The following is a 25,220-nucleotide window of genomic DNA, read 5'->3' on the forward strand; positions in this document are numbered from 1 at the left end:
CGTCGCGACGATAAGCTAGTATTATATGAAATGATTATTTTAATATACCCTGCACTTTAATGGTTCAAACTGGCATATAGCATAGATACAAGGAAAGCACATTCCTATAAATGCATATGGCTATTATTTCTTACTATCGATTATTTCGAGAGTCTCCACTAATTCGATCGATAGCTTGTAAAATATTTTGGATTTTTAGTTTGTAAATTGCTTTACAAATAGGGTTTAGTTCCAGTGATAAGCTGTATATAACAAATATATATATATATATATAATGTATATATACTTTATGTTTAATCAAATCTATGGAAATCGCAAACATTGTTGGGGTATTCCCTCGAGTGTAGTGCAACATAATTTATTGAAAACAAAATGCACCCACATTTAATATATTCTGTGATTCAGTATAGGGTTATCCTGAGTCGAGTATTCGCATTTAGTTAGCTTGCACCATTGTTGTGGTTTGATTTGTTGTTTGTTGCTTGCTGTTTTTGTTGTCGCTATGGTTGTTGTTGCCGCAAATCAATTTCCTTTGAAATATATTTAGCACAGGATGTTGTTCGCGAGCAGGTGGGTGGGCCAAAGTAAATAAAAGATGACAGCAATAACAACAGCAACAGTGGCAATAACAGTAACCAAAAAAAAAAAAAACCTTACAAAATTTGAACAATAAATATAAGTTGCTTGGTTTGTTCTTTGCCCAGGTGGCCATGTGTGGCATACGAGCTTCAATTTTGCTATTACTATTTGGTATTCTTGTGCAGACGAACATATATATATATATATATAAATATATATACACCCATTTAGATTGTTTACTAACTTGCAGGTGCTGCTCTTACTTTTTGATAAGCCAATTGAGAGAAAAGCTGTTGCCAAACTGGAATCCCTGTTGACAGTTGTAATGGCGGTTTCGATTTTATTTGCTGGCAAACAAAATACACTTTGTGGTTTTGATGATGTCAGCTTTAAGCCACTTTCACCACTTTTTCGATATGAAAACTTTGAAGTTTGCAGTGAAAGTGTGAAAGATAGTGTCAGTGTCGTACTAACTGCTAGTCAATGCAGGCCAATACCAATTAATATGTATGTATATTTATAGGCCCACCACACAGACTGTTGCTGATAACAAGTAAGCCATTATGACTGACATTTTGTGGGCAGACTGTGCTAAAAAAAAGGGTCAGGTTGAAAGTATCTAGGAGCCTGCCATTAAATGGCGCTGAGCTGAAGGTAAAGTTTTTTGTTGCTAGCCTTACAAAATAATAAAGTGTAGCATAATTTATGGCGCATGCGGCAGAAAAGAAATATACTTATATAATAGAAATAGACTGGGGGAAAAGAGCATGGATGAAAAAGTTCTTCAAGCGCAAAAAACGCTGTTATTTAATGCCATGTTTCACATACACACATACACACACACACACACACACACACACACAGATACACACACACACAAACAGCGGATGTAGGCATCGGGTCTTGTTTACAGCTTGCCATATAAATTTTCTTTTATGGAACTTTAATGTCTCTTTAATGTATGACATTAGGCAAAATATTGATGCATTTTAAGTGTGCCTGGGATTCAATTGTTGTTATTGTTGTTGTAGTTGTTGCTGTTGCTGCTGTTGCTGCTGTGTTCGTTTAGCTTATCTGTCGCTCGCAAGCTCTCCTCCCACTCTCTCCCTCTCTCTCTCTATCTCATTCTCTCTCCAGAGCGAGTTATTTGATCTCAAGATGGGTTTGGTCGAGTCTAGTTAGCTATCTTAGCAGAAATAGGTGAAATTTAATTCGAGTTTATATATTGAGAACTAAGAATTAAAAGGTTCCTTATCAATCAAATTTTGGGAGTCTAACTCTAAAATGATTAGAGGAACAGGCTTTTAAGATTTCCGCAATTTAAAGTTAGCCAATCTTTATTAAAAAATTGAGCTTAAAACTCTTTTAGCTCACCTCGGTTATTAATTAATAAAATATTGTTCATATCTAGACATAAACATAGGATGAATGCTAGATTATTTTTGATTTACAATAATGATTTCAAGCAGCTATTGAGAGATTTTAGAACAGTCTCGTAAATAATTAATTCTATTGGTTTTTTTGATGACAATAATCATTTCAAGGAAATATTAAGAAATTGTATAATTTTCTCAAATGTTCTCGTTACCTTAGAAGGTGAATCAATTCAAATATAAACCAATTTGTGGTTTCCGGGTCGGACATTCTTGAGTGGAGCACTCGAACATGTTCGTCTACAATTAATTATTCATTATATTTCGGGGACAATCACAATCAACTAATGAAATTTTATTGAACACTCTCGGATTTAATCTGCTTTATAAATTTATATTTAAGTGGTACTTGTAATCGCTAGACACTAAATATTTATTATTATCGATTTGCTTTTTATTAGCTTAATTGGCTTTTGCATTTCATAAGGTTTGAAGTTTATGAAGGTGATACTCAGTAGTATCATTAAATGAACTTCAATTGAGCTTCAATTAATTGAGTTCACTCAATTAATTTGTCAATATACTGAAAGCACGCTTATTATCATGAAAGCCAGCTTATTATCACGGCCATTGCATTTGAAAAGTTATGAGGGCTCGGACAATTAAAACGTATACTGACAGCAGATAGGACATTAAGAACAAATCTCAATTAATGTGCAATGGCTCATTTTAATGACACATAAATAATTTCAATTAAAATTATACACTGCAATTGAGACCTGGTCGTTCTATTGTTGAAAATAGCAGTCTCTGACATTGCTTTATGTGGCAATTATTGTTGGCCTAAGACCATGTCTTGTAAATGCATAAATATGTAATTGTGCTTAAAGCTCAAGGCACAATAGCACACACACACACACACACATACACACACACACACACACACACACACACACACACACACACACACACACACACACACACACACACACACACACACACACACACACACACACACACACACACACACACACACACACACACACACACACACACAAAGATACACACTCACAGCGAGTTGCACATGTATAGGCTTGTAGATAATCGCAAGGACCTTTTGTTTGTGATGAGGACAAATGTGCATATATACAAATAAGGACGTACCGAACCAACGATCATAATGAACTCAGTATTGTACTCGGCCAGAGTTGGACTATTGATTTACATTTTTTCTCTTCTGTTCAACTGTTGGCAAGTTCCTGTCCGTGTTTGTGTATGCTAAGCAACACGTCCGGTCGCAAATAAAACAATGGGTGATCCTAATCCAAATCTGAAATCACGATTTTATATATATCTACTCCCCAATAAATATCTAGTCTAATTAGAAATAATAGTTATTTACTCTTTTTTTTAATAGAAAAAAGAACAAAAGAAACAGTTAGTCGTCACTAGAACTGCTGTCAGTTAGGAATATTTTTATTCACATGATTTACATTTACTTCGAGTTTATTTTTTTAAGCTTGTAATATATTATATCGCAGCATCAGCTATAATAGTCTGAACAATGTTCCTTTTGTCTCATCTGTATGGTAAATAACCACATCTTCGTCATCGTCATCATCACCACCAGCAACAGCAAACAAATATTAATCAATTAATCAATCAGAGTCTAAAGTCTGATTTACTAAAGTTCTTAAGCAAAGCCCAGCCCAAGGAGGTAGCAAAATAAATGAAAATAAAGATTATATAAAATAAGAGAAACTTCCAGATGCTTTCAGCACAGCCATAAAGAGATGTAAGATATTTTATTTGTTGTTTTTTCTGTTGGTCTTTGGATGCATTGTAAATTTTATGGAACATTGTTGTCATCGTAGTTGTTGCCGTTTCGGGTGGATCTGCATTGAATGAAAGGCGCTAAGAATAAACCAAATGTGGTCGAGGGATCCACTTGCTTGCACAGTATTTTCTCTCTTTTCTTTTCTTTTTTTTTTTGTTGTTGGAAGGATACCTGAATTGGCAACCATATGGCCATCATGGCGCAAATGTTGACAAAAGTTGCGCTACGAATAGATGGACAGGCGGGTGGGCGTGGCACTATACATATGTTTACAAATGTCTACATGTTTGTGTATTTGGCACGCTAGGCAAACAGCAGCCACAAAACGGCCAGCAAACGAACATAAGGTGTTGAAATACACATTCTCTGGCAATTCGCCACAATTGTAAATATACAAAAATTAACAATCGTTTTTGATACACTCGATTATAACTGTAACTATTCAATTTTTTGTTTTTTAAGTTGTTACAATGCGAGGGAAATATATAGTTGAAATAGTTGAGGCCGAACTGCTTCAAATAACCTGGCTGACAAAGCAAAATTTAAGTAACTGTTTTTTTTTTTTTAGGTGGCCAAGGACTAAAGAAAAATCATATCACATTTTACATACGGATTGAAAATGGATTTTTCTACAATTTGATTGAACAATTGGAATGTCGAGGTGAAAACATTGATGAATTTCCATGAATTTAGCAACAAATTATTTTCTGACCCAAGGTTTCGTTTCGATTAAGGTTTTCCAGCATTGACTTCTCCCATTTGCTGTTTGCCAGGCAACAAACAAACAATGCATTGAAAGGAAAAACAATAAAGTTGCACATGCCCCATAAAATGTCATGAATATGACAAGTCCACGGCGAAGGACGTTCGCGGGTAGCTGGAGAACTTGGTTACGCACGATTGCCAAGGTATTCTGTGCATATGTTTGTGCGTGCGTGCGTGTGTGTGTATGTGTGTGTGGGGTGTGTGTGGGTGTGGGGTGTGTGTGGGTGTGTGCTGCCCACTTGGGCATTGTATGGCACATTTGTGCTCTTATTGTTTTAGTTGGCTGCTTTTAGGCGCATTGCCCATTGCTGGTTATAAATTTTATCACTATCAACGCAGTAAAATGAATTTGTGCGCCGCTTTGTGGATTTTTGTGTAAATTTACACAACGCGAACCGATGCAGTGTACACATGCAAACCTTCTCCAATAACTGTATGACATATGTTGCTTAAATATGTTGCTTTCAACACACAGAATAATATTTATTTTTTGCACTGCTGCACACGCAATGTGCAATATAGAATTTTACTTTAATATTTTAACCAATTTTTATTGACTGGTTATTATTTTACTGAACGCTTTGTTTTGCTAAAATGTCATGTGCCGTCCACTATAAGCCCAAAATCTAGCATAAAGTCCTCAATGGTTCTTAGTTAGACACACACACGTGCAAACTAACTAGAACACAACAACAACAACTACCATTTAGAGCTGTTTTTAGATTGTCCCAGAAGCTAAGACGCTTAGCAACTGTTCATGACAACCTGATGTAAGGCAACACTTGAACACTTTGTCACAACAGGCATGTGTATGTGTGTATGTGTGTGTTTGTGTGTGTGTGTGAGTGTGTGTGTGAGTGTGTGTGTGTGAGTGTATACTTGTGGATATGTGTTCTAGAGCTGCTCTATCGTGGCCAGGCAAAAAGAATCTCAACAGCAGTCATTTTGCATGCAAGTTCTGCAACCTTGACTCAAGTCGACATCTTTTCAGCCACATCCGTTCACGTTTTTTGAGTGTGAGTGTGTTAATGTAGGTGTGTGCTTGTGTGTGTGTGTGTGTGTGTGTAAGCTTGCATGCAGGTGCAACATGCAACAGCGAAATTTAGAAATGCAAAAAGAAATACCATCCAGTCACAAGCAGCAGCTGAAAAAATTAAAGTTTCCATTTGGATACCGCATTCCATTTGCGGAAGAAACCCTTCAGGATACACACCTACATTGTAAGTATAAACGTATTTATTCACTTTTTAAAACATAAAACTCGTACTCCTTTCTATTGTCTTTTTTCACATTGATTAGCAGTGTCCGATAATATTGCATGATGATGCCCATGCCATATGTGTCGAAGTTACAAAAGGTCCATATTGTACCAGGACCTCGATTCGGTCGGCCGTTCAAAATTGAGTTAACAGCAGAGTCAACGCCAAGGAACATGATGGACTTGCATAAATATTTGAGCCCCGAAGGGTCTTGTTATCTCAAGTATCCAACAATATGTTTTAATGCTAAAGCGTCAGATGTTGTGAAAACTCAGCCATCGACTACTCCATAATTGAAAGCTGATTAACAAATCTATTATAATATGTTATGTATATTTGATTTATTTATTTATTTTATTGCAAGAACCATTTCAAATAAATTCTATTTCTATTTAGTAGACATTAAGAAGGGAATAGGATATACAATCTTAAGCGAGATTGTATATTCAGCGAAAAAGTTACATAATCAACTCTTTTCAGTAGTATGACACTAAAAGATTAGTGTTGTATTGTTGCATGTTCGTAATTTATTTAAAGAGCCGCCAAATGCTTTTAATTGCACAGTTAAGAAAATCAACCAAGTTTGAAAAACTCGTTGCCTTCAGTAACATCACAGAAAACGCAATGCGCGACGGGAGCCGCGTGAAATTGTCGCTTGAAGTTGCCACATTGGGTGGGCGGTGGAAAATGCCAGGATAACCGGTTTTTATGCCAGTTAGTTTCGAATTTCGCTTATTTTTTTGTTCACTTTAATACCCAGTGTTGCACGACAATGCTTAAAACTTCGTATCATAAAGTTGAGAGCATGTAACAAAAGAAATATCGATAAATATCGATATTCAAAATGTGTTTCTTATTAACATATCTAGAGGCTAAAAATGTAAGTTATTTGTTGATCGGCACATTCCCCGATACACCCAGCATTGAGTCAATTAACAAATTGAACTATATATTGCTAGTACGAACAACCTGACTGCTGAGTATCATTTAGTCGAGCATTATTCACCAGCGCGAGCTCTTCTTCTTTTCTTCGTTTTTTTTTTTATTTTTTGTTTTTTGTTTTGTAAGTGTTGGCGTCAAAGTCAAAAGCAATTTTCATTTGCTTTGCGAGTCTTTCTGTTGCCAGGCACCACTTACACCCACACCGCACCCCTACAAGCACTCGCAGCATATATTCCCCTTGCCATCTTTGGCTTTTCTTTTTTGTTGCATGTTGAGAGCCACTTTGTCAGGGCTGGGCGGCTGGGCGGCCGGGCGGCATTTTGATAAATGATTTGTAAATGAACGTATGAGTTTTATTGCAAATTATGAGCAAAATTAGAGCCTGTCCTCGCCAGCGCTCCCTCTCCCATTGTCGTTCCACTGTTACTGCGGATGTAGCTTCTCTTGTCCTATTAGCAGAGTAATCGCTATTGGATGGGCGTGTGAATGAATGAGATTTAGCTGGCTTCCTTGTAAGTGCAAGCGTATTTATGGCTTATGGAAAGATAATTTGTCAAAGCTTAGCGAAGCTAGTAAAGCAAACAGCTGCAACAACAATATCAACTTCAATGTCTGCTCTTGACTCGGCTCTCAAATCATAAAGTAGATGCTTCTGCTCTGCATTTTATGGCAAACTCACAGCCCAAATGGGGGGCCTTTAAGCGATTATATTGTTATGTTGGTGTTCAAGTATAGTTTTTGATTGAAAGTGAGGCAGGTGTTTGTGTATGTCTTTCTGAAGTGTGTCTACTCGACATAAATCATGGATTATCATTTCGAATCTAAGTGGTCTGACTAATAAGTCATGTTGATGTAATTTAGTGCTTATTTACATTGATTTTCATCGCAATATCACGAAGCAAATAAACAAGTAAATTAAGATAAATTTCGAATATATGATTTATAAAAATTCATTTAAATTTATTACAGCATTTGTCTCACTAGGCAAGAATCTCGGAGCCCAACTGAGTGTTACTGAAACATAAGCAATGTGACAGGCACTTAATAAAAGTTAAATAAAATCGTGTAAAATCATCATTGTCATTCGACTATAAAATACCCTTTTACGAAACGTAAAGGGTTTGTTTTCACGTCCATCTAAAAAGGCTGTCCCAAAAACCATTTGTGCAAGCACTTAAAAGAAACAGCTTTTTGGTTAATATCTCGTGGTCGAAAGCCACATCTTAGATGATAATAACATGATTAGGATGACAGTGAACAGCTGACAACACAACAACAAGCCACTAGATTCTGACATCTGCCAACACCAATTTTGGCCAAAAAACCAAAACCAAAATGTATAAACGAAAACATGAGTACAGCAAGAAAGAGAGTTCGGAAGAGCAAGAAGCAAGTTGTTCATTTGTTGTTTCATTGTAAATTATGTTTTAGTTTTAGGATGACAAAGAAACAAACAAACAAAATAGCGAAGAATCTGCATTGACTCATTGCCACTTCAATTTGCATTGTCCTATGTCACATGATGCCGGCGGCATCCCTTTTGACACGAGGACGAGGGACGTGTCCCCAATGATGTTGCCCAGCAGCAGCTGCCCAAAAGCGAGAGGCTGGCTGGCTGGCTGGCTGTGGTTGCAACCAATTTTTAGGTGCCACATAGAAAATCATGTTATAAATTTGTAATTGGCCACTCAAGCGTGGACATGAAAGTGGTTAGAGTTTTCAGTTTGCCATTTTGCCACTTTACCAGCTTGACTGTTGTCAGGTTCTCATTTCTTTCATGAAAAATATGAGCATGTTTATTTGACCTTTTATAACATTTTGAAAGGATTCGATTGGGGACTTCAATAGCATTGAATAATTTCTGTACAATTTTCTTTTCATCAATGAAACTGTTACAAATTGGTTTTTAATTGAAAAATATACAATTCTGCATTGCTTGATATACAACAACTTTTATATTACCTCTAAAAAGTATAGTATTTTAATCATTCATATAATTCTATTTGATATATATAAATTCCATTTCTCTTAACATGGTTTTGATGTATTTTCTTAAGCACTTTCCTATCGAACTGAGCTACCGCCGGCATTTTATGTAGAATTTTTGCGTTCTATACAATTGATTTTTCTCAGTGTGTTCTGTAAAAACCGCAAATGAACTTATAACTTTGGACTGGTCGTTATAAAAATTGGCAGATTCTGTCATCATATTTTTTTGTGGACTTTCAACTCAGGGGACGTCTAACTGAATTTTGCGTTGGATAATTGTATTTTGGTTTTTGATTACGCTACCAACTTTGAATATAGAGTGGCATGGAATTGAGAGACGTCCACTAATAATACAAATTCTTATCCACTCTTTAATACAAGATAACAACAAGTTCAATATGAAACGCATTAAATATTGTTATGTTGTTTCAATCGAACTATTTTTAAATTTTGATTGTGATTGGACAATGATATTATTGTTTCATCCATGGTGCAACAGCTTTACTTTACCTTACTCTTACAGACAGGAGTCCATCTGCTCTCAAGTAAAGCCTTTTCATTTATATTTGATAAGGGATTAAAGAAGGCAGACTTTATTGTATCTGAAGTTATTGCCCATTCGCTTATCAAATGACTCAAAATCTGGCACTCAAGCGGAAGTGCAACAAAATTGGTAAACTGAACGAGCTCAATGTGCGACGAACTGCACGTAAAGTTGCAATGTTGCATATAGGTATCCGCATTTTGAGGCATATAAAATATCAATTAGTCCAGTTGGATGTTGGCTTTTTATGTGCACTGTGGGTGCCATGTTTATGGATGTATTACGGCCGGCTGGCTGTATTTGCAATTATTACGCATAATTTGGCAAAAGTCATTGGCCAACTGGCTATCGAACAGGGTTTATGGACCGCTCTTTTATAGACCCTTAACCATAAAAAGAGGTAGATTCACAGTCGGCGGAGTGGGTAGCTTGAGCAAGTGCAATTACGATGGGGCGAATGCGGTTGAGTTACAAAACAAACGGACTTACCCAATATGACGAGCGCATTGCCAACGAGTCCGGCGAAGCCAATGATGCCAAAGAATACGGGCACAATAATGGAGACGACTCGCTCCAATGGCCAATTATCTCCGTCCCGTTCCAGATCCATTTCCAGCAGATTGTCTGGCCGCATCGAACTATTTAGATGGTCCAACGACGAGCTGCCAGCCATATAGTTGCTGTCATTGTTGCCAATTTTGTTGTGATTGTTGCTGTTGCCTTTGCCAGTGACCGTGTTATTATTGTTGCTGCATTCACTGGGACTCAACCAATCGGTACAGTCAACAGCCGCTGCTCCAAGACTGCCAGTTGGCCAGAAGCTAATTAGCACTGCCAGAGCCAGTGCCACGGTGAGGCGAGGACATCCCGGGCCCAGACCCAGGCTCAGGAACACTGCCAGGCCCATTTTAATATGCCCTCGCAAGTAGATATTAATTATCTTGAAGCTCTCTCTCTCTCGTTGTTGTTCACGTTGCTGGGCTTGTTGCTAGTCGGCTTTGTTTTCCATTCAAATTTTTGATCAGGCCTTGTGTGTACACATTGTTGATTTTACATTTTTAGCACGCCCGCATTGCCACGCCCCGTTTTAGAAGAGCGGTCTTATTTGCATTTTAGTGGTTCCACAATTCAAATAACGCCAGTCGAGGAGAGCGCTGGCCGTAAATAATGCGCCTGCAATAGATATTGAAGCGCAATTTGTTTTTACATTTTTGATTGTGCAGATACAGTTACAGTTACATATACAGACACAGATACAGATACACATACAGATACATAGTAGCAGACAGAGATACAGTAAAATCAGGGTGTAAACATCTCGAGTTATATGCATATTTTATGAATTTTATGTTACTGTGCGCATTATTAAATTAAAATGGGCATACATACGATTGTTGAGCATTTATTAAATTACATATTAACAATCAAAATGCTTGACATTCTCCGTTTTTAATTTGAATTTTCCATTTGCGGTTAAATTGATGCATAAATTTATTGTTGTCTTGTTTTTTTTTTTATTATTGTAAATGTACATTTTTGCAATAACAAAACACAGCGAAAAATTTACGTGGCCACATCGACAGTCGACATCTGAATAACGTGGCAATTGGCAATAATAATAATAATAATAATCATAATAATACTCTAGCAAATGGCTGCGCTTACTCTGCGCTAAGGGTGAATTATAGGAAAATTAAATTATATACTGTGTGGCGCCATAATAGTAACCGCGCCCACCATTATCATCGCGAACATCTGGAGTGTGCGGCAAGCGCAATAAAAGCATTGGCAATGGATGTAATCGCAGTAATTCAACTTGTAAACAATGCTTAATAATCATGTCAGTATTAATAACACTTTTCAGTTATTCAAGAATGTTCGCAAATGTTTGCAAATTGAATTTGTCTCTTAAAAAAATTGCATTTAATTCATTAATTATCTTTAATTAATTAACTTATATGTCTGTTGCTTTTCATAAATGAATAACTGAATTAAATAAAGAATATATATATATATATATATATATATATATATATATGCACATGTGCATGAACATGTTTGTATCCAAATGTAATTTGATTTCAATTCATGCCACAAAAGAGCTGTTAGTGTTGGGCATGGTCTATGGCAATCTTTCCTACATTTACATACACTTTAATATAATTGCAAGGACAGTCGCCCGTTGTCATTTGCATTGCGCATACGCCGTGGGGTTCGTATCAATTAGCAGTGACACGACACATGAATTTAAATATTGCGATCTACCCCTTTACACTCGGTACTCATTAAAAAATAAAAGAAAAACTGATTGGCATTACTCTCTTGCAATTTCTTGTTCAGAATATTATTATTATTTTATATTTTAAGTGAAATAATCAACACTTTAATCGACCCTCGAATGATGTCATCTTTTCCTATATTAAAATAGTTGTTTAGTAAAGAGTATCTCCAAGTCGAGCCCACTCGATGCCAACTTTTTCCCCCTATCGCTAACGTGTATTCTACAGATGTATGTCTGTCTGTATAATGTGCTGCCATGTCATGTGTCTAAGACAACGAGCACAAGGCGCTGACAGTTGGCTTAAGCTGTCAATTAACATATTATTAAGCCAGGCTCATAAAGAGAAATGACACAAGTCTGTGAGACAAAGTGGCAGACACCGATGACAAACGATGACAACGACCATACATAATTGAAAATGACTCAATTCTGTGGGTTCATTCATTGGCTGTCAGTGTCAAAGCGCTCTGCAAATCAATTTCTCAACAATTTCGCTTCACTTCCTGAACAATGAAAACAATACAGCGCAGTTATAATTGAACAAATCGATCTGAATCAAATGACTTTTGACATTTTTGACATTTTCTATTTTATTAACATTCTGAACACACTATGAAACACACTACGATAAACAAAATGACGATTTGCTTGCGTAATTCAAATGAAGAACACTTTGCGTGACAGCATTTGGTTAGAGGCCGAAAGCGGCATTAAGTTGTCTCTTTTTGCACGACATTTCGGTTGGTTTTTTATAGTCTTGTGTCATAGGGTTTTCCAGCTAACATACATAGGTACATATATGTTAGCTGTATACATAAATTATGTAAATCTTACTATTTATAACTGTCGGCTCGGGTTCCACAACAGATTTCCCACTCGGCCATTTGGCATGAAGTACGACAAGTGTCAATTGAGCACATAAGTGACAGCCTTAATTATTTATTATTTTATTGCATATTAATTTAATTGCGCTTAAGTCTCATTTCTGTCAATTTGTGTGTGTCAATGATTTGAAATGAAATAACGATTAATTAATTATTTGGTGTTATTAGGTGCGTAGGTAGCTCTGAAATTTAAGTGTTGCCAAGGCTGCAGAGGGTAGTAAATTCCGTCCTGAAGTGCGGAACACATTGAAGGACACCTCTCCGACTTCGTATACTAAATATACTTATTCTTATGAAGTATATATGTCGGAATTGGATCACTATAGCATAGGTGTCATAGATGCTATGGATTGTGTGATATGATTGCTCAGATCGGATGCCAATTGTTAACTCAATCAGTGCGCAGAGATTGTAAGAACGGAAGTTGGTCAAGGAAGTGATTGATGAAGATTGTTGTGTTTGAACAATTAAGTGGAAATTCAATTTCATGGACGCTTGACCCATAATGACTGTGCTTAAATATCATGGTACTTTTGCTGATGGCAATATCTCTTTTATTTGGGCGCCAATCCATAGACAGTTTTGCCGCAAGGCAATTGGCAAAGAAGCCATAAATCAAAATAGTCCTAAACGCTTAACATTATTCAGCATTCATTCATTCGCTATTCAATATTTGGTTCTCAAATACATTTCGACAGCATCCATAAAAGTGCGTTGCCAGTCAATAATGAGAAAAACAAAGCTGTAATCTTCTTGTTAATATTTGATTTATATTTATGATTTGATTTCGATTGCGCAGCTTTGTCAATTTTAGCTATATTCCAAAGACCTTTCATTTTCAAGTATACTCTAACAATTTGTGGAACTTTAAGAAACATTAACTTTGTGCGCATTTTTGAATAATGAACTGAATAATGAAATTAATTTGAAGCTCAGTTCGCATGTATATTACTATAAAAATGTATTAAAATTATATTAATTCATTAACAATTCATGTCAATGAGAATGAACAAAAAAAAAAAAGAAGTTTTATCGACGAAATGTTAACAGTTAAATTGAGTTGATTGACAGTTAATCAGATTACACAACCCAATGCATAAAATATGCAAGTAGGCTTCACATCATGTGGCATGTGTGTGGCGAGCCGCTTTAATTACATCAACCGGTATCAACAACATCAACTGCAACAACAGCAATGTGCACAACACATTGACAACTACTCTATTGAATGAATGATTGCAGGTGCAATTCATGTAGCCGCTAAACAGCCTATGTGTGGCATTGAATCATGAATGCACCTCAACCACATGCTGCATGCTGCGTTGCTTATTTCAATTATTTCAATTAATACGACTTACTCAACATGTGGAGGAAATCGCTGAGAGAGAGAGTGGGAGTGGGAGGGAGAGACAGAGAAAGAGAGAGGAAGAGTTGACGGAGGTTCTGCTCATGTGGCTTTTATGAGTTTTGCGTTCAATCTAATTGAGCTTTTTATGACAGTCCTATAAAATCAGGCAAACGGCAGAGGGGAAAAATCTGAGAGTAGCTGGCTTTAAATAGCAACATCTGCTTCCCATTTATTAGTATTAATTTGCTTTTGCAAAATAGATGTAAAAGCTGATTTAAAAGCATCTGCACACAAAGCCAGTTGAGTCTGCTAATTGGAATCAGTTCAAGCTGTATTGAATTGTCGGTACTATGTAAAATGAATGTACAATAAGTAACCATGAAATTCTTCAATAAGTAACCATGAAATTCTTAAATGAACATTGAAAAACAAGGAATATAGAGGTCATTTGTAATGTAATGACTTTGCAATAATATATATGCATACATCGATAATAGAAGCACACATTCACAATTTCAAAGAATTTAAATAGATATTTTGTAGATATTGCTAGGATGTATAATGTAAACATTTTATGATGATTGTGTATCAAGCAATAAGTTAAACAATCAACTCTTTTCAGTAGAATGGAGTTCAATCTACTTATGTAGCCCATTTGCTCTAAACACGCATCAAAAGATTTATTTGGATTTGGAATTTGTGAGCCTAATAAGTAAACAAATTCAAATGTCCACAGAGGATAACATTTTAATTATATTAAAAAATTACCATATATTAATTTTGTATTTAGAGATTAAGCAATTATCACTAATTAAATAAAACACGTTGGATTACCCTTGTGATGAATGTGTGGTATGTCGCCTCTAATAACCACCAATTATTATATGTCAACCGCACATCAAATTGTGCACAAAATGGAAAAAAGGTTGATTAAACCCACTTTCAAAGGAATACGAATGGTCAGCGGAAGGATAAATATAAAAAGAAAGAATGGCTAACTTGGGCACAACGAAGATTATATACCCTTGTAGACCGGAGTCAAATTGATCTAAATTTTACTATACATTTAAAAACCCGAACGATCATTCGTATAAAAGCTATATATTCGAAAGAACTTTAAAACTTTGCATCGAATTAAACGTACAGATGGACGGAAGGCCGGACGTGGCTATATCGACTCGGCTGTGTTGCTAATCAAGAATATATATACTTTATGGAGTCGGAGAAGTTTTCTTCAAAGTTATAATTCGCTCTACAACGGTATAAATTGTACGGAGCAAAAACAAGTCTCATCAAAAAAGTCAGATATTAATAAAAACGGCAATCAAAATGCGATTTATTTGTTGAATTGCCTAATTAATAGCTAACTACTATTTTACAAACTAGCTAATTGGAGCTAGTTGAACTTAATTAGTTTTAAGCTCAGTAAGCATTGAGCTTTCTAAATCGAATATTTGTTTTTAAACTGTCATTTTAATGAGCCAAATCAATAATTCAATTTTGTAATCGTAATAAAATTAAGCATTGAATGAGCAATAATTATTTGGATGTTTGCGTTATGCTCCTTTTGTACCGTTCAGTCCGAAAGAGGCAAGCATTTAATGGGATTTCAGTGGATATGCTAGATAAACCTTTAGCTGGCATATTGAAAGGAAAAGCATCAAAGCCACCAAGCCACCAACCAATCCGCCGACACCGTCAAACCCGCCAAAACCACCAAATCCGGCATACGTCGACGTTCTGACACGCACTTCGGCTGGTGGCCAAAGTAGATTAAGTTTTTTAATTAATTCCTCCTGAAGCGGCAGTGAAACCCAACTGCGGCTGAACCACTTACTCCAACTTGCCGACACCGGTTCTCAACGAGACTTTGCCAGGCTAGGCTAGGCGAGGCGATACCGTTAAAGTCAATTAGTTTCATAAATCCGCGTTGACACATATTTGATTAAAATGTTGGCAAAGCCCCAAAACTCGGGCCAATTTTACCGGTTTGGTGCCGCTTTAAAGGCACCATGCCGAAATTAATACTAATTTACTTTTAATTACACTTTCGCAAAAGTTCTTGACTATGTTTCACAATGGATTTAAAAAGAATTAAGCAGCTGTCTGTCTAAAGTTCTCGACCCTGGCATACTGTGTTACCAGGTTCAAACACTGTACGCACAATTAAAAATAAATAAGCAGGACTACTCTAGTCGAGAGTGTTTCAGTATGGGATACCCTGTGCCAAGCCCCCATTTAACTTTACGCTGTACTTATGTATAAATCTAAAGCAACTTAATTTGAAATTGATTCATGCATGCTTCCAAAAGTGTTCCACATCTGCAATTTAAGATGGTCTTAATATCGACCAAGCTTCACTTTAAAAGCATACTTTTATTGTTTTTTAATTATTTAGTGCTATCTCTCAGGCAGGCACTCTAAGCTAGAGCACTTTTACTAAAACGCTATGCTTTTCCTTTTTTTTTTTTTTTTTGGTAGTTGGGGCTTTTCACAAAAAGTTAAAAGCATTTTTCATTGATTTGCGGGTGGTTTAGTTGTGGGGTTCGGCTGTGGGCCAGCATGACTAATGATCGATGTCCCACTAGTTTAAACTTGACGTTGATTTTCCGCTTTTTGTTTTAGTTGCGCTTCCAGGACGGGAGCGAAAAGTTTTTATTTGTATTTGTGTTGTATAAATGAACCCATTTAGACATGTAATATCCTAATTGGTTCAAGCAATGCACAAATACAAACACAAAACACACACACAAAACACACACACACACAGAACAGAGCACGATGTTTGCTCATAACGACTGCGATATGAGCACTGTGGGACATAATCTAATAAAAGTGCCCGAAATTTGCGAAACACATTTGCTAATTGTGGCGAGGTTACGAGTAAAATGTCATTAAAACTCTTAACTTCCTTCGCATGCTACATAATAACTTATGCTGTGGCTTGAGTTTTGGCAGAAGACTCCTAGTCTTCTCATTCGAGGGCCTTTTCAGATTGTTAAGTGCATTTCGTTGTGCTTGAACATTGGGCACACTCCTCCGACTTTTATTGCTCTCGACAACATGCTGCGGTCCATGATGAATTTTACTTATTTATCTATATCGCTCAAGCGATGGCGAGTGTCTGGAAGTGCCATTTGATAAGAACAATTTGAAACTTAAATGCTTTCTGTTTGAGTTAAGTCATTTTGTCTTCATGCCAAGGCCAATGCGGATTACTGAACTTGACCGCTGCGGTTTCAAAGTTGAACATTTATAATTGCTGCTGTTTATGCCTATCAAAATACCATAATTAAAATGTTCCATATTATGAGTTTTGTAAACGAAATTTTTTTTTTAAATTTTAATTATTATTTTTTTTTTTTATATAACAATTTCCTTGTACTTACTTTTTGTATATTTCTAAAACTTTAAAATACTAAAACTTATAATTAATAGCCTTTGGCTCCCATGGTTTTGTGATGATGATATAAGTTAGGCACTTGAAGCTGGGAAACTATGTGTGCCATTTTTGGGATGAAAACACACACACACACACACACGTACAGACACATCCCAAGGATTGCAAACTGGCAGCACAACACATAACCCACCCGCCGCCCGTCCGCCCGTTCGCTCCACTTCTCTCTAGGGTCTGCTGTCGCGACGTGTTTCCACTAAAAGTCAGTAATGCCGGCTAACTGTCAAACGTTGAAGCCACGAAGATGGCCTACAGCTTTAGCAACAATTTTGGAGGCGACGACAAAGGGTCGCTCTGGGAGGCCGGGGCTGTTGATGTGGTAGCCAAAAATCAAAGTTGGCCTGCGACGTGCGAAAGGCAAGTTTCCACTTTATGCGCCCGTGTTTGCCTACGTGTGTAAAATGCAAGTGAACAGCTGTTGCTGCAGATGTGCAGCCACTCGCTCAGTTGTCCATGACGAGGTCTTATCGCTCCGGCTGATAGTCAGGCCCTGGATCATGACTGCTACTTTCATATCGATTGACTGACGGGCCATTCATAGGATTCCAGTCACACTTCTTGGCATCACCACAACGCAGACTGCATTTCAATTTTATGCAATTCTTATGCACTGATATCGAAGGTGCAAGTGTATATTGGTTTTGTGAAGGTAGATTACTAGAAACATCTTTAAAGATTGTTTTTCGGGACGCGGTCACCTGCCAAACTAGGAAGGCAGGTTGCTAGGAGCATTCTTCAAAGATCGCTATTTCTTGGCTATACCCACCCAATTCTGTGGCAGCTTTTATCAGTCGGTATTAGTTATTGGTATCAGAGAATTTCGGAGTCGATTACGCCCGACTGCAACGTTCTCACTTGTTTAGTTTTCCGCGTCGTATTGCCTGCTGCTGCCTTCTCCCCTGTTATTCCTTGCCGCTTTCAATGTAACCTGTAGCATAAATTCTGAACAATTTTATTGCTTAGGTCTCCGAATTGTTTGAATAGTTGTGCACAAAAAAAAGTACTCTTGAACATACTTGATATGAATATTATGATAGAAGAGTGCTGGGTTATTTGATTCTTATTTTTTGCATATCCTCGCTCGATGTGTTCAGCCTTGTGCACATCCCCTTGCCTTTGACCTAAGCATTGAGTGTCCTATTCATCGGTCTGTCTGCATGTCTGCATTGTGTGGATGTTTGGGCATCTAGGACATTCAGTGGCATGTCCGAACATGCAGCATATCTTGGGCATGCATTTTCATTTTCCTTTCTCTTTTTTTTTTTGTCAGCCAAACACTGAAGAAGCGATGAGACACGTTGCCTCACAAAGTGTCACAAAATATGTGTGCATATGTGCTAGTGACCACAGGCGGGACGTGCATAGGATTTTGATTAGATTATACGGCGCTTTTATATGGGGCACTGTTCATACCTGATGCCTAAACAAAAGCGACTCGAAATTGGAAATTTACTTTGAACATCATCATCATCGAATTGAAAATAAATAATTTTCAAGCCATTGTCCTTTACTGTCACTGTTACTGCTAACAACTCATAGACTCCAATTTAATTTGCCTTTTGGTTGGAGTAAAAATATTTTTTTAATTATGTCTGTTGCACGTCAGGAAATGTCGTTATAAAATCCTTGAAAAGCCAAGAGTCCAATAAATTTAAATGTAGTTCTAATAGGAATTGTGTGTCAAGTCGTCATAAAATGTTTCAAGTGCGTTCGGTTCCAGCTGCATCCTTTTGAAAGATTTTCTTATTTGCATCAATGTTGCACTAGGCACTAGACAATTTTCAACTTAAATGGAAAACTTTGGCTCGGATTTGGGATGTGTAGACAAACTTAAATGACAAGCTATTAAAAAGCATAGTTGAAAACTGACAAGGAGTTAGTTTGATGACAGCCTTCTTTTCAACCCTCCATCAAAAAGTTTTGTCATAAAATACTTGGTTTGTGTATCTCTTTACCGAAACTGTAAACTATTTAGACGGTTTCTGACCGGTTTTGGGCAATTGTTCACAGTTTCTTTGGGTTTCTGACAGTGTTTAATTTAAATAGTTTCATTACAATTCATAAAGCATAATCAGTGACCATAATTTCTGACATCGACAGGCGATTTAGTAAGTGATTTGAAACTATTACGTAACTTCCATTAGCATATTTGAATATTTAACAATGAAGTTGATGTGATCACGTTTCAGGACAAATGCTCAAATTTAAAGCAATCATTCAACCAAACATCAACACCATTCGGTCGTTTTTGTTTAATATACATATGAAGAAATTTTAAAATCAATCGATTTACTCTGCAAGTCTGCAAGTCTATCATCGCCGTGCCTAAGAAAACCGATCATTCTTGCTTATTATTGATATTATTGACAACTTGCTTACTTAACTCACTTTTCCTTCTATACCAAATAAACTAATAATGAAATGTGTTTTTAGTAGCACTGAAAGACTGCCGGGTCAGGGTCTATGCTGTACTGCTATATGTAACTTAGCTAACACCCTAATTGCAAATGGGCTATTTATTTCCAGTTTATCTATTTTTAAAATGTTTTTTTAAAGAGCTCCTTTTTCAAGTTGGGGGTCTTATAGCGAATGGGGATGGCGAAGGGTTTCTGGGATGTGTGCAACCCCAATCATTTGACACACTTTTCTCTGCCATCTGGAGCTATAATGGTCAATCAATTCTGTCCAGTTGGCTGAAAGGGGCAAGGCAGAAACAACAGACAACTGAAAATGGTCGACAGCATGATAAGTTGATAGCAAACAAAAAATGAAGCACGAATAAAAACATTGCCACACATGTGAAACAGTAAAAGTTGCATCTACCTGGTTCAGGACACTGACACAGTTAACAATAAGCCGCTGAATTGTAGAGAGAAGCACGTTAACGGGCTGGGACGAGGGCGGAGGGTTTATATATATAGATAGTGAGTGAAGCCGTGTGTGATGCGTTTTCGTGATATTGGAAAAGTTTGTGGCCCACATAAGTGTGTTGTTGCAAACCAAATGGCAGCTAAACGAGCAGCGACATGTGCAACTGCCCAGAAAGAAATAACTGAACAAACAGCACAAAAGACCAGCAAGCAGGACACCAACACAAGCTAAACACAGTTCACTGCTTCACTGTCCTGTACTCATCTTAGTGGCCAGCGGAAAAAGCAATTGTGCAGTGATGCCTTCGCCACCCCACATTGGATTGCAATTGTTGTAGATGTCGGCCTGTGGTGCCACGCAATGTGGCCACAACGATGTCACATAATTGGCAAACTTTTGTGTCGAGCTACGAATCCAGATGAGCAGACATTTCCAACGTTTGTTGTTCGACATTCAAATGAGTATAAACGTCTGAACATTACACATACGACACGTATGACAATATAATCAGATACCACCTAATAACGATTATGCAAATTATGCAAACTTCATAAGGTGCATGCTGTTAATGGCTACACTCAAAAAATAACTGCTCTGAAAAAAAAATTTAGCATCACCTTATTAATCATTAAGAAACGAAATTTTAGCTTCTTTTTTTTTTAGTTGAACATATTCGCATTTGGAGATTTCATCAATAGAAACCTTTTAGGTTGTTTATGAATTCATAAAATATTACTTGAAAAAAATTCTAAATATTTACATAAAGCTTTAAGAAGCCTTTCTATTTAAACAAAAAAATTGTATTTTATATATCTAGAAATTATTTCTGAAAACAAGAAAAACGTTGAAGTTTTTCTACAATTTTCTGAAATGTAATTTTTCCCTGAGCGTATCTAATAAAAGATAGTTCAGAAAGAAATTCAAAAATTCAGAAATACCTTTAATTTGATAAACTCAAGTCATATCTGTGATATGATGATTTATCATTAAGACCATTCACTAAATACCTCTGAGTCTATGAAGAACCTATTTTACGTGTAGCTGATGAATGACACAAGCGATATGGAAAAGAGTCTTTGACTTTTAATATGTATGGCAAAGCTATTTGTTGTACATTTCCGATATAATTTGCTACTTTGGTCTGTGGCTTGTGGTTGCCATTTAATGTAACCGTTGTTAATTACATTGTTGCAATGTTTCCGAATGTGTCATGATTAGGCGTGGCACATTAAAAAATCAGCCGGCAGTCAGCCAGAAAGGTAGCATCTCACCACATCTCACCTCAACTCAGAGGTGGTTTCTTCAGTTCCATGTCATCGCCAAGGCGACGCCATCTTTTCACTTCTTCTGCGCTTGTGTGTGTGTGTGTGTGTGTGTGTGTGTGTGTGTGTGTGTGTGTGTGTGTGTGTGTGTGTACTGTGCTCAACTTGTCAACGTACATAAATTTTCCAGCTCATGCACACACAGGTTGGGGGCCAATGGAGCCAACACACACACACCCACACACACACACAGATCAGCTGTAAAAACACAAGTAAAAAGATGGCCACCAGCGTCATTTTCTTAGCAACCGGCATCGAAAGGCATTCCCTGCTCGACTTTTTCCCTCGCTGCTCACCAAACCCATTGTCATCTGTCTTCCGGCTAGTCAATGTGCGTGTTGCGGTCCACTGCTGCACAGTGGGCTCGATTCGCAAAGCTCTGGCCAATATTAAAATTGAAATCGATTGACTTCACTGGAACTCAACCAATCACGTCATATATATATTTTGGAAACACCAATTTCAATTTTATTAGACTATTCAAATCTGCGAATTAATTGCGACAATTTATTTACTACTGCATAAACCTTCATAAAATTGTTTGCTACTTAAATTATTCTGTTAATAAACCAATTTCAATTTAGAAGCACGTAATTTTCAATTGTGTGTTTAACAAAATGTAATAGTCAAGTCTTGTCTTATGTAATTAGTTTTTCATCGATTATAACCACTGTGCCTGGTGCGCCATGGAGTTCCTTTTGTGTGTTGGTGTTAGTGTGCGTGTTTGTTTTCAATTTTAATTTTACAATAACTTCCTGGCGACGACTGTTAGATTCATGGCCTGGGCAGGAGCACAAAGCCAATGGTCGCAGCCAACTAACATACACACACACATAGCTGTGTGTATATACAATATATGAATACATACTACATCTATCCTGTGTACATAATATACAATGTAGTAGTAGTAGTAATAACGGCACAATTTCACACTTCCTTTCATCGGATGATTATGAAGCGCACATTCGTCCTTTGGCAGTCCTTTTGATTTTCGCCATGTTGAAAGTATTTTAATCAGCGTCCAAATTATGGCCAGCGTAGTGTGTGCTTGCTGCTGGTCGATTGACAATCTCGACATTGCTGCCGTTTATGAATCAATTGGATTTATGTATATATATATACATACATATATATATGTACTTTATATAATATTGGTTGATTTTTTTTTCTGTGTTGTTCTGACTGCCTGCGTGGCTGGACATGTGAAGTAGTCCTTGTAGTCCGTGTTATCATTGTGCCAGTGCCATGGGGCATCTCACGGCCGCTCACAGATAATACGGCACGAGGGGCGCATGAATGCAACGACCCATTCATGCCATCAATAAAAATAACAGAGCTGCGTGGCCATGTGTAGAGGGGGAGGGCTGTGGGCAGCACACGCTACACTTACAGATGAGGAAGCATATTCGCCGTTTAATTTCTTTCTTTTCTTTTTACCTCTGTCCCAAAAAAAATCGTTTTATTTTTGCTCTTCTTGTTTTTTTGGCCAAAGTCTTGACACACAGAAAAAAAAAACAAACAAAAACAAAACAAGAAATCAGGAAATGGCATGTCAAATTTGAATAGTCGGTGTTGACGGTGCTATATCAACTCACATATTGTTGTTCATTGTGAACACACATATAAATGTGTTTATATACAGGATATAACTGATAAGAAATCAACATACATTAATGAACCCTTTCTTTTCAACTTGACAAGGGTGCAGCGTATAATCTGTTTGATTTATGTTCGAATCATTTGATTAATGAACTAAATCTGAGTTGCCCTTAATTCATATTCATATTTGTATATATATTATAGTGACGCTTTGTATGATTTAGCTTCAAAAGTCTCAGTCTTAACGATTAAATTTAACAGAACAGAAAATATACAGTTAATTAAAGACAAAAATCGTCCTTGCAAGCCAATTATATTAATAACTACAAATCAGTGGGTGCCTAGTACCAAGTTCTATTAAAAGATACAAATAATCAGATTTCATGTGTATGTCGAAACACTTAATAAGCTAATTGAAAGGTTATCCATTTAATGTAATTAATAATTATTTGTAGACGAACTTATTATGTTAAGAGTGCTTCACTCAAGAGTGTCCCACCAGGAAATAACCTTTACCCAAACCTTTAATACAAACCAAAACTAATATAATATATTGTGGACACACGGATTGATTCAATAAAACCGATGGGCGGCGACTTTGAATATCCTTTCTGCAAATTGAATTGAAAATCATAATCGTAAATGCCGCGATACTTTGTCGAGCTCACTAACTTAGTTGACATTTGAATATTATTCGCAAACAGCTACTAACTTTATATAAAATAGTAGTCAGTGTATGAGCATTTGCGTACTCACATACCGAAAGGTACTGGAGAGGTCCGCCCGACTGTAACGTTGTCACTATTCTGTTTTTTGTTAGATTGGCCGAGCAGCTGCTGAAATACGAGTAATCTAAGTTACAAATGAAAAAGTTATAATAAGAATATATTCAAAATACATAAAAAGAATAAAAGAAAATGGAGCAGCTGAGGGGAAATTGAAATGAAAGCTGCATGGCGGGCATCCAGACAAATTGAATGCGAAATGCTCGCAAATAAGGTTGCAAATAATTTCCGTTCTGCAAAAGCGACACAGAGCAAAATTAAGTCGAGGTCCGCACTGATCTGGGGACATTTACAGACAGCTTCCGTTTCCTGTGCAAATATTCGGCATGGAAACGACCAAAGAGTTGCATCGCTGTCGAGTTTGCCAAAGTCGTGTAGGTCGGGCCCAAGTTGACATGTTTTGAGACGGGTCTCAGGTCTCAGGTCTCTGTTGTTGCTGGACTCCGTTTTCTGGTTTTTGTGTGGGTCCCCGGTGTACAGCTAGGCGGCTTATTGGCCAGACACTTGTGCTCTGATAAATAGAAAGTAACTTTCCAGGCGTTGAGTGGCACTCACTGTGTGCATAGGCCTCCATAAAGCATTTCGAACTAAGTCCCCGCACGTGGATTCCTCTGCAAATAACCCTCTGTTCCACAACAATGTCCTTCTCTATGTGTGTTGGTGTGCGTGGGTAAAGCGAAACCCTCAAAAGCGGAAAATCTCTTTTAAAATGTTGTGTCTATTGCATCCGTTGACATCTCCAAATAATCCCCGTAGATGTTGTGAAGCACTTTAAGTTGTCGAAAATGTTGTCCAAATAAATATTCGTAAATAAAGAAAATAAAACTAATTGAAAATAAATCAAATTTTAAATGCATTAAACTTTAGCTAGCATCAACAAGATTACAAAATTTATGAAGCTTTGTTTAATCTGACAACACGGCTTTTCGTTAGGTTGAATTCAATGTAAACGAAACGAACCGAAACGAAACGAACCGAAACGAAACCAAACATTGCAAAATTCACAATATACATACATATATATATATATATATATATATACATGTACTTAACTACTATCCAAATAACAATGGCAGCAACAAGCTACAGGACTAACTATAATTTGTAATTCGAATTATATTACTTCAGACTTAAGTAAAAATATTTACACAAGTCGTAATCGGATGCAAAACATCCGGAAAACTTTTAATTAAAATGTACAGAATTTGTTTTGAGCATTTTGAAAGTAGGGCATTTGATGGTCTTTATAAGATTCAATTTAAAATTTCTTTTATGAATACATATTATACATATTTTATATATATTTGTTATGCTTTGTATTTGCTGGACTTGGTTTGATCTCACTTTGTATATGCCGCATAGCAAAAAAGTGGATCAATAAA

General features: G+C 36.8%; 1 protein-coding gene across 1 annotated transcript in view; it reads right to left on the reverse strand.

Moving 5' to 3' along the window:
* The window catches only part of LOC6566010 (allatostatin-A receptor), an 88,903-nt gene that overhangs the window by 14,950 nt on the left and 48,733 nt on the right, over positions 1–25,220 (reverse strand). The window contains exon 3 of the mRNA XM_001992390.3: positions 9,778–10,461. Coding sequence (XP_001992426.1) covers positions 9,778–10,195 — 418 coding nt within the window. The 5' untranslated portion in view covers positions 10,196–10,461. The remainder of the gene's footprint in view (positions 1–9,777; positions 10,462–25,220) is intronic.

The sequence above is a fragment of the Drosophila grimshawi genome, unplaced genomic scaffold, assembly GCF_018153295.1.
Source record: "Drosophila grimshawi isolate 15287-2541.00 unplaced genomic scaffold, ASM1815329v1 contig_848, whole genome shotgun sequence".
Classification (NCBI taxonomy): Eukaryota; Metazoa; Arthropoda; class Insecta; order Diptera; family Drosophilidae; genus Drosophila; species Drosophila grimshawi.